This window comes from Tachyglossus aculeatus, chromosome 2, assembly GCF_015852505.1.
Source record: "Tachyglossus aculeatus isolate mTacAcu1 chromosome 2, mTacAcu1.pri, whole genome shotgun sequence".
NCBI classification, from domain to species: Eukaryota; Metazoa; Chordata; class Mammalia; order Monotremata; family Tachyglossidae; genus Tachyglossus; species Tachyglossus aculeatus.
Window position 1 is genome coordinate 41,536,171 of NC_052067.1, and position 11,129 is coordinate 41,547,299.

Sequence of the window (11,129 nt, forward strand, 5' to 3'; positions counted from 1 at the left end):
CCCTTAATCGTAAGTCCCGAGAGAAAGCTAGTTGCGTTGGCAGGTGTCTTAGCAGCCTTCCTACAGGGGAAGCGGATGAGTAATTAGTCATTGCTGTCTACTGAGGCCTTATTGTACTTACCGTATTATGCTATTGTACTGTACTGGGCACTTGGGAAAGCAGTGTAAGGTAGAGTCGGTCGATGTCATCCCCGCTCTCAAAGAGCTTTCAAGCTAGAGAAGCAGCGTGGCTCAGTGGAAAGAACCCGGGCTTTGGAGTCAGAGGTCATGGGTTCAAATCCCGGCTCCGCCACTTGTCAGCTGTGTGACTTTGGGCAAGTCACTTCACTTCTCTGTGCCTCAATTCCCTCATATGTGAAATGGGGATTAAGACCGTGAGCCCCCCGTGGGACAACCTGATCACCTTGTAACCTCCCCAGCGCTTAAAATAGTGCTTTGCATATAGTAAGTGCTTAATAAATGCCGCCATTATTATTATTACAAAGATATATAAATAAGATTTTTGAGCGCTTACTATGTGCAGAGCACTGTACTAGGCACTTGGGAAGTACAAGTTGGCAACATACAGAGACGGTCCCTACCCAGCAATGGGCTCACAGTCTAGAAGGAGGAGACAACAAAACAAAACATGTGGACAGGTGTCAAGTCGTCAGAACAAATAGAATTAAAGCTAAATGCACATCATCAACAAAACAAATAGAGTAGTAAATATGTACAAGTAAAATAGAGTAATAAATCTGTACAAACATATATACAGGTGCTGTGGGGAGGGGAAGGAGGTATCTACACTAGCGCCTAGAACGGTGCCTGCCACAAAGTAAGGCCTTAACCAACACCAGAGAAAAAAGGAGGGAGGCAGCAGTTGTTTTGACAGGTGTCAAGGGGTGGGGTGTGGAAGTGAAGATGGAGGGGGTAGATTTTTGAGAGGAGGCGGGAGATCTTCTCTTGAGATACTGCTTGGAAAGATGGGAGAGTCGAAGAGGGGGCTGGAGGAGAGAGGGACTAGGGAGAGCACCTCTAATGTTTTCCGTTTTATTGGTGAGGTATATGGCCAGGTCGTTAGGGGCAAGAGATGGGGAGATGGGGAAATGGGGGGTTTGAGGAAGTAGTGTGAGAATGTGAGCCTCAACCTGATCGCCTTGTACCCCCCTCAGCGCTTAGAACGGTGTGTTGCACGTAGTAAGCGCTTAACAAATGCCATCATTATTATTATTATTAGTTAAGAGACTGAAAGAGTTGGCGGGGTCAGTGGGCACAGGAGTTACTGAGGATAGAGAAGTATGGTTTCTAGGTAGGAGGAAGGGCCAAATGAAAGCCCTTCAAAATATATGTTTTGATATACAAACAGACAAAATATATGTTGCCAATTTGTACTTCCCAAGCGCTTAGTACAGTGCTCTGCACATGGTAAGTGCTCAATAAATACGATTGATGATGATGAAAGCAGGTGATGCCGGAGGGGGTTGGCCAGGGGCCTGGATTTCCAGCAGCCGCGCTCTGTAGCTCGTGCCCAAGAGTGGAGGAAGCCAAGTCGGGGGGTGATCCAGGCCAGCAGGTAAAGGCAGAGAGGGGTTGCCCCAAGTCAGAGGAGCAGAAGCTCCCTCGCTCCTCCTCCGGCCTCAGAACAATTGCTAAAATTCCCACCTTTTGACACCTCCTGGCCTGCCCCTCTCTCTCCCCAGCCTGAGGCAGGAGCCAGGTGTCCACTCTCCCTAACCACTTCACAGAGCAGCTGCAGGGCAGGGACTGTATCTACCAACTCTGTTGTTTGGTACTCTCCCAAGCGCTTAGTACAGCAGAGAAGCAGCATGGCTGAGTGGAAAGAGCGCGGGCTTCGGAGTCAGAGGTCATGGGTTCCAATCCCGGCTCCGCCACTTGTCAGCTGTGTCACTTCTCTGGGCCTCAGTTCCCTCATCTGGAAAATGGGGATTAAGACTGTGAGCTCCCCGCGGGGCAACCTGATCACCTTGTAAACTCCCCAGCGCTTTGACAGTGCTTTGCACATAGCAAGCGCTTAATAAATTCCATCATTATTATTATTATTACGGTGCTCTGCCCACAGCAAGTGCTCAGTAAATACCATTGATTAATTGATTGCTTCGACTCTTGTTGCCGGAGCCTAGCGAAGGTTTCTGGTCCCTCTGGGCCACAATCTCTCCTGCCTCCTCTCTAACCTCCCAAAAATGGGGAGGAAAGCGTACCTGTTTCATATTCACCTCTGCCCCGGGGCAGGTCAGATGGTCATCCCTTTCCTCCTCCTTCTCCTCCTCGATGGTATTTGTTGAGTGCTTATGGTGTGCAGAGCACTGTCCTAAGCACTTGGGAGAGGACAGTACAAGTTGACAAGACAGGTTCCCTGCGCACACCTCTGCCTGCGCCATCCTAACGGTTGGTTTATTCATTCAATAGTATTTATTGAGCACTTGCTTCTTCAATCGTATTTATTGAGCGCTTACTGTGTGCAGAGCACTGTACTAGGCGCTTGGGAAGTACAAGTTGGCAACATATAGAGACTGTAACCCAACAGTGGGCTCACAGTCCGTGTGCGGAGCACCGTACTAAGGATTTGGGAGAGTACAATACAACGGGTCTTCCCCTACTCAGATCCACGGCCAGGGGGTAAGGCAGTGTGGCCTAGTGGCTAGAGCCCAGGCCTGGGAATCAGATGACCTGGGTGCGAATCTCCGTCACTCATCCGCTGTGTCCTTGGGCAAATCACTTCACTTCTCTGTGCCTTCAGGTATCTCATCTGTGAAATGGGGATTAAGATGGTTTGCCCCGTGAGGGACAGGGACTGTGTCTGACCCAATTATCTTGTGTGTACCCCGGCGCTTAGTAGAGTGGTTGGCACATAGTAAGCACTAAGCAAATACCACAATATTATTATTATTAGGGCAGTCCTGGGCGGCATTAATGGGCTGGATGGGAATATAGGGCTCTCTTAAAGCCCGGTGAACTCAATAAAATAGCTTTTATTGAGCGCACAGTTGATGTGGGACACTTGAGAAGCAGCAGGACTGAGTGGATAGAGCACGGGGCTGGGAGTCAGAGGTCCTGGGTTCCAATCCTGACTCCGCCACTTGCCTGCTGTGTGATTTTTTTGGGGGGGGCAGATCACTTTACTTCTCTGTGCCTCAGTTCCCTCATCTGCAAAATGGAGTTTCAATATCTGCGCTCCCTCCTACTTGGGCTGCAAACTCCAAGTGGGACCTGATTATTTTAGCCTTAAGCACCACTTAACAAATACCCCAGTTATGCTAACACTGTTGTATTATATTTAAGGGCTTAGTACAGTGCTGTGCACATAGTAAAGCGCTCAATAAATACCACCGATCGGTTATTGTTAAGTATAGAATCACCATTTGCTAAACGACCCATTCCCTGCAAGAAGCTTATACTATAACTCCAGCCGGAGACAAAGATAAAACCATTTACCACATTGCCAAAATAAATCACTTGAGCAGACAGGGAGGATGTAAAAAAAAAAAAAAATTATCGAGCGTCAAATTGGCTGAGAGGATGGTATGGCTCGGGGAGCTGGGAAATTTAATCAGGGAAAGGTTATAGGAGGAGGTTGGGATTTTAAGAGGGAATTGAATCTGGGGAGAGCCGTGGTCCGTGGGATGTGTGGAAGGAGGGAGCCCTAAGCCAAGGGGACAGAGGAGGGACAGTCAAGAGCGAGGTCCGGGTAGGAGGTTGGCCTTCTTCTGTCTCACGTCTCCCCGGGTTAGAATTTGCCTGAAATGCAGTCCTTTTTCAGTGCTTATTCTATGCCGAGCACTGTATTAAGCAGTGGGGTAGATACAAGATCATCAGGTGGGGTGCTGTGCGAGGGCTTTGAGAGTAGCCCTGGCTCTCTGAAATCCTCCTTTCCCAATCTGGTTCGTTTTCTCTTTCCTCGCTTTTCTCGAGGTCCTGATAGGAGTTTGGCTGTGGGCCCACTGTTGGGTAGGGACTGTCTCTATATGAGCCCCTTCCTCCCTCTCCCCCTCGCCCCCTCTCCATCCCCCCCATCTTACCTCCTTCCCTTCCCCACAGCACCTGTATATATGTATATGTTTGTACATATTTACCACTCTATTTTACTTGTACTTATCTATTCTATTTATTTCGTTAGTATGTTTGGTTTTGTTCTGTCTCCCCCTTTTAGACTGTGAGCCCACTGTTGGGTAGGGACCGTCTCTATATGTTGCCAACTTGTACTTCCCAAGCGCTTAGTACGGTGCTCTGCACACAGTAAGCGCTCAATAAATACGATTGATGATGATGATGTTGCCAACTTGTACTTCCCAAGCGCTTAGTACAGTGCTCTGCACACAGTAAGCGCTCAATAAATACGATTGATTGATTGATTGGCTGGGATGGGGCAGAGATGGTGGGTTGGAGCCTAGAGGTTAAAGAGCAGATAGGGAAGGAGGGACCGGAAGGTTCTGACTGATGATATTAATCATTGTGGGGGGTTTTTAAGTGCTTACTGTGCACCAGGCACTGTACTTATCGTTGGGGTGAGGATTAAGACTGTGACCCCATGTGGGACGTGGACTCTGTCCAGCCTGAGTTGCTTGTATCCACCCCAGTGCTTGGTAGTGGCTGGCACACAGTAAGAACTTGACAAATGCCATAATTGTTAAGTATTATTCATTCATTCATTCATTCAGTCGTATTTATTGAGCGCTTACTGTGTGCAGAGCACTGTTCTAAGCGCTGGGGAGGTTACAAGGTGACCAGGTTGCCCCACGGGGGGCTCACAGTCTTGATCCCCATTTTCCAGATGAGGTACCTGAGGCCCAGAGAAGCGAAGTGACTTGCCCGAAGTCACACAGCTGACGATTGGCAGAGCTGGGATTTGAACCCATGACCTCTGACTCCAAATCCCGTGCTCTTTCCACTGAGCCACGCTGTCTTCAAGTCTTTCGGGTTGGACACGGTCCCTGTCCCCTACGTGGGCTCCCGGTCTCTGTCCCCATTTTAGATGAGAGAACGGAGGCCCAGAGAAGTGACTTGGCCAAGGTCACACAGCAGACAGGTGGGGAAATTAGAATCCCGGTTCTCCTGGCTCCCAGGCCCGTTCTCTGGGCCAGAAGACCGGTGAAGGGTTTAGAGGAGGGATGTGGCCAAGCTTTGCTCTGGAACGACGCTCTGTACAGCAGCGGGTTCTACATTTCGGAACAGGGAGAGGCTGGAGGCAGGGAGACCAACCACTTGCACTTCCCAAGCGCTTAGTACAGTGCTCTGCACACAGTAAGCGCTCAATAAATACGATTGATTGATTGAGGCCGCCGCGCCAGTCAAAAAGAGCGCGCACCGGGCCGCTGGGAACTTGGCCGGAGAGGATGGTGGGGGAGATCCGGGCGATGGGGCGCGGGCAGAGCGAGGAGAAGAAGGAAGATTTGAAAGACAGCGGAGTTGAGGATGGCACCGAGGTGGCAGGGCGGGCAGGTGGGGGAGAGCTAGTTACCGCTCCGGACGGGGCGTCCTCAGCAGAGCCGGAAGGGTCCCCGCGTCCCGGCGTCCGGCCGCGGGCAGGCGCTTCCCGCGGGTCCGTCCTTTTCAGAGCCTGTCCCACTGCGAGCTGATCACGGACGACGGCATCCTGCACCTGAGCAGCAGCCCCTGTGGGCAGGAGAGGCTGCAGGTCCTGGAGCTGGACAACTGCCTCCTCATCACGGACGTGACCCTGGAGCACCTGGAGAGCTGCCGCAGCCTGGAGAGGATCGAGCTCTACGACTGCCAGCAGGTCACGCGGGCCGGCATCAAGAGGATCCGGGTACGGGGCCGGGACGCTGGGGAGACGGGGGAAGAGATTCCCTTCCTGAGATCGTGGGTCCTAACCCGGTGCCAGCCAGCTTGGGGGCCGAGGGACGACGGGGAATCAATCAGTCGTATTTATTGAGCGCTTACTGTGTGCAGAGCACTGTACTAAGCGCTTGTAAGGAAGCCACGCTTCCCTGTATCCCCTGGGGCCTGTGCCCTCTGCCCTGCTGGAGCCCCCTCCACCGCCGGTCGGCACCCGGGAAGGGATCTCTAACCTGGGGTGACTTTACTTTTCCCATCCCTGCCGACGTCTCCCCAAATAGAAGTGCCCGTGGAAGCACCTGGGTGCGTTAATTAATGGTGGCCCTTTTTCAGAGCTTATTCCATGCCAAGCACTGTACTAAGCGCTGGGGTAGAGAGATACACGATAATCAGCCTGGATGCCACGTGAGTGCTGTCTGAGAGTAGCCCTGGCTCTCCTTTTTTCCAGATCTGGTTCGTTTTTATCTTCCCTCCCTTTCCTCGCCCCAGTCGTGATGACCCGGAAATGTGAATCCGCGCTCTGGGACTCCAGGCCGGACTGGTCACCCCGGGAATGTGTCCCTGGTTGGGATCAGCCCCACCGCGATGCCTCAGTTCTGAGGCTTTGAATTATTTTTTTATTTATGTTACTCGTACATATCTATTCTATTTATTTTATTAGTATGTTTGGTTTTGTTCTGTCTCCCCCTTTTAGACTGTGAGCCCACTGCTGGGTAGGGACTGTCTCTGTATGTTGCCAACTTCATCATCAATTGTATTTATGGAGCGCTTACTATGTGCAGAGCACTGTACTAAGCGCTTGGGAAGTACAAATTGGCAACATATAGAGACAGTCCCTACCCAACAGTGGGCTCACAGTCTAAAAGAGTGGGCTCACAGTCTAAGCGCTTCCCAAGCGCTTAGTACAGTGCTCTGCACACAGTAAGCGCTCAATAAATACGATTGATGATGAACAGCGTGGAGCTCTGCTCCTCTCCCTGAACGGGGACATTTCCCAGTCACGCTAATGGGGATTTTCCCAACAATAATTACGGGATGTGTTAAGCGCTGCCTATATGTGAAACACTGTACTAAGCGTGGGGCTTGGTTCAAGCTAGCCAGGTTGGACACAGTCCCTGCCCCACGTGGGGCTCACAGCCTGAGTAGGAGGAAGAATTTAATCCCCATTTAACAGGTGAAAGGAACCGAGTCACCGAGAGGTGACTTGTCCAAGCAGGCATGTGGCAGAGCCAGTGCTTAGTGCAGTGCCTGGCACCTAGTAAGTGCTTAACAAATACCATTAAAAAAAGGGGACAAAAAAAAAAACCCAGCAAGTGAACCTAAACAGACCACGAACCAAGTTAAGCAGGCATATGGCAGAGCCAGTGCTTAGTACAGTGCCTGGCACCTAGTAAGTGCTCAACAAATACCATTAAGAAAAGGGGACAAAAAAAAAAACCCAGCAAGTGAACCTAAACAGACCACGAACCAAGTTAAGCAGGCATATGGCAGAGCCAGTGCTTAGTACAGTGCCTGGCACCTAGTAAGTGCTTAACAAATACCATTTAAAAAAGGGGACAAAAAAAAAAAACCCAGCAAGTGAACTTAAACAGACCATGAACCAAGTTAAGCAGGCATATGGCAGAGCCAGTGCTTAGTACAGTGCCTGGCACCTAGTAAGTGCTCAACAAATACCATTAAGAAAAGGGGACCAAAAAAAAACAACCCAGTAAGTGAACTTAAACAGACCATGAACCAAGTTAAGCAGGCATATGGCAGAGCCAATGCTTAGTACAGTGCCTGGCACCTAGTAAGTGCTTAACAAATACCATTCAAAAAAGGAGACAAAAAAACAAACCCCAGCAAGTGAACCTAAACAGACCACGAACCAAGGTTAGGGGCGCCAGATTTTTTTTTTTTAAAGATGAAAATCAGTTCCCTCAACAGCCAGCCTCATTTGTTCAAAATTAGAAAGCGGGGCCTTTCTCCAGTTAATGTACACCTGCGACGGCAGTGGACGCGGAGGTACTCTTTTGGATCTGGATTTTGCCCAGAGGAGGCTGTTCTCCCCCCCGCCGGCCCGTGCCCACCCCGGGCGGCGCCCACAGAGGACACAAAGGGTCACCTGCCGGCGGGGGCCGGGGTCCAAGACGTTGCCCACTGTAACGGGCGGGCCGGTTGGTCTGCCCCAAATCCCCCACGGCGGGCGGAGACGGGCAACGCGCGCTTTCCGTCCCACCTGCAGGCCCACCTCCCAGACGTCAAAGTCCACGCTTACTTTGCCCCGGTCACGCCGCCTCCCTCGGTCGGGGGCAGCGGGCAGCGGCTGTGCAGATGCTGCATCATCCTTTGACGAGAGAGGTGGGAGCGCTTCCTCCGCCGGACGCCGCCCCCTCCCCACCACCCGACCCCTGAGAGCGGACGGGAAAGCGCTTCGCCCTCACCCTCGCTCCCGGCGGCAGCGGCGGCGGCGTCAAGGTAAAAGAGACCGATCCCTCGGCCGCCGCCGGCTTCCCGTCGCCTCCCCCGAAGGGCCGGGCGGGCCGCGGGGAGAGGCCGTTGAAAGCTGCTAAACCGCTTCCTTCTCTAAGGTTACACCTCATGCACCCTCGGCGCTGCTAAACATTTCTCGCCCTAAGGACCGGCCGACGGTAGCACAAAGGTGAGCAGGTCGGGGGAGGCTGCTTGGAGCCGGGGTCACGGCTCCAAGTCCCCCGGGCTTTGAAATCTTCCACACCGAGCGGAGGCCTCCAAGTAGCCTCCCCAACAGATCCCCGGGAGAGACCGGGGGAGGGATTGGCGGAGACCAAAGGGACGAGGCCTTCACTGCTCGGTAAAACTCGCCGCCAGGCATCCCTTTTCCGGCCGGGAACGTTTAAAAGTGGGCGAAAGCCACCCCTCTGGATTCCTGTAACAAGAGGGCCGGGTTTCTACGCCTGCCACCTCAGATAAGAAAGACCGGCTGCTTGGTTTCGGGTTTTGGTCCGGTTACCGCGAAGTAACGGGGTCCGCTCCCAACCCGATCCGGAAAGAACCGGGGTTCTGCCTAAACCTTGGCCCCGTAGCTGCCGAGACCGGTCATTCCAGGCCCCGAACGGCCTCACCCTCGAACACAAAGCCGGTGGTGGGGAGGCGGGCCGATCGGCTCAGTTTACGGGATACTCACCTCAATTCCAAAAAATGTATAGGCCTTCCTCCCATCCGATCAAAACGTGGACACGGTGATGAGGCGGCGTTTTCTCTCATGGCTGCTTCTTCCTTCGTCCGTAAGTGTGACCTTTAGAGCCGAATCACCGACTCTGTTCTGAATTTGTATTTCACTAGTGGATTGCCTCACCCTTCTTCACCCTCCCGAAGTCTTGGGGGGAAACCTTGTCTGATCAGCCGTATGTCGGTACGTGTAATAATAAGGACGTTTTCCTCCCAGAAATGCAATGTTTCTTTTACTGAGTGTCAAGGGAGGGAAGAAGCACAGCTTCATGCCGACGGACCGTTTGCTTTTCCCCACCCGGTACACCCCAATACGGCCGGAGCTGGGGGAGGGAGACGACCCTCCCCTCTAAACGGCTTGGTTTGACTGGCAAAACTCCAGTAGTTGGGGACTTAATAATCTTGTGAGTGTGTGTGAGTGTGTGCGCGCAATGGCAGTAACTGTTAAGAAAGGTGGAACGTACACACCCGCCGTGTGGATCCAGTTCTGACCCATGTAGGAAAGTCATTTAAATAAACAATTAGCTCATCCACAGACTCCTGCTTCAGTGATTTCAGTGGAGATCTCGGCCCCGCCGCCGTGGACAGCGCGGGAGGACGCCGACGCTGGAGTCAGGGGTCAGTACTCACTTGGATTAGTTTCCGCCGGAGGAGGGAAATAACGGAATTAAAAAACCCCGTCCGCCCGAGGGAGGCCGAAAAATGCACCCGGCCCTTTCCCTGGAGACGCTGCCCCGGGCGGGAATTACAAACCAGCAGCACGGGGGACGGAGTGATTGGAAAACATTTATTATACGGAAATGTGTACGCCCGACTATTTAAAAACCAAGCGGCACGTGGCCGGGGCCATCGCTTGCTGCTCTCCAGTGACAGGGAGGGTTAAAACCGTACAGTTTTTCGGCACCATCTGAACCTTCCACCCAGAGCCTCTCTTCTCCCCGCTCCCCTCCTGCGACCCGAAATGGCCCAGGTGCCGCTACCCGAGGAGAGGAGCATCAACTAAAGCAGAAACAAATACTTAACAGGAGTCACAGGATTCCACTTTTTTTCAGGGCGCAAAACAGAGAACGCGCTTCCGCCCCTGGGTTTAAAAGGCAGTGCGAACCTTGGCTAGGCGGTGCTTTTTTGGTGTGTGCTAAACACTTAACCCAATTCTGAACACGACAGGGAAAGACATTTCTCCTAAGGTATGGGGTGTTTTTCCTCAACTACTGCAAGGAATTCAAAAATGACACCTCCCCTTTTCTACACCTGAGAATCAAGTGATTTTGTTTTTTGGCGGGCGGAAGGAAACCTAGCAATCCCCAAAACGGGCTTATCTCGTTCACCAACAACTCTCTGGACGCTGTTTTTAGAAGTGTGTTGTTTTAAGCTTACCGTCTGTGGACGAAAAGATCCGAGACCCCGGAAGAGAACTTGCCCACGGATTTTTTTAGTCCTATCGCCCTCCCCTCCGCAACCAAAAGACCACCTTGTTCCAAACCAGCGGTGAATGATTAGCGTCACTTAGATCTAGTGTTTTCGGAACGTACCCGCTTGCTGCTTACGGTTACGCGTAAAGCCCCTTCGATTCCTTGTGTCAGCAGGTCAGAAGTGCTCTCGCTAGCTCCCCACGAGAAACGCGCTGGCGCTAAAGTCACGTCTCCGACGCTCGCGGCGAGAGTTAGAACCATTTCGAGAGGGAGGTGGGTTAGAGGAAAGAACAAACCAAACAGCCAGCAGGGAAAAACCAACCACTCAACGGAAACCGCGGCGCCGCTCCAACGGAAACCGGGGAACCGCACGGCTGAAACCAGAGGTACGAGTCGACTGTTTTCCATGGGATACAAAGGCAGACCGCAAAAACGGACTCTATCCCCGTGGGATTTTATACTCCTTCCCTCCAAGGTACACTGATAAAAAATGCAGTTTGCTTCATGCATACATTTCCTCTGATTCGGATTTGTCGTTTTAAACCCTCCTCCGGCGTTTACACGCCGCCCGTCCGCTCGTCTCCACGATCGATGCGGGGAAGGAAAAGCGGACGGTCGCCCTTCGCTACTGTCCACGCGGAGATTACCGTGTTCGGCTTCACAGCCCTCCTCCCCCCGCCCGCCCCGAGCCCTTCTCGCTACCACCCCCCCCAACAATCCCCACCCCCCGAA

The 11,129-nt window shown here is 52.4% G+C and overlaps 1 protein-coding gene across 5 annotated transcripts in view; it reads left to right on the plus strand.

Moving 5' to 3' along the window:
* Positions 1–8,240, plus strand: part of FBXL2 (F-box and leucine rich repeat protein 2) — an 88,335-nt gene extending 80,095 nt beyond the window's left edge. For all 5 annotated transcript variants that reach the window (XM_038761428.1, XM_038761422.1, XM_038761435.1 and 2 more), the window contains 2 exons: positions 5,555–5,767; positions 8,021–8,240. In XM_038761428.1, coding sequence (XP_038617356.1) covers positions 5,555–5,767; positions 8,021–8,128 — 321 coding nt within the window. In that variant the 3' untranslated portion in view covers positions 8,129–8,240. The remainder of the gene's footprint in view (positions 1–5,554; positions 5,768–8,020) is intronic.
* Positions 8,241–11,129: the final 2,889 nt, after the last annotated feature.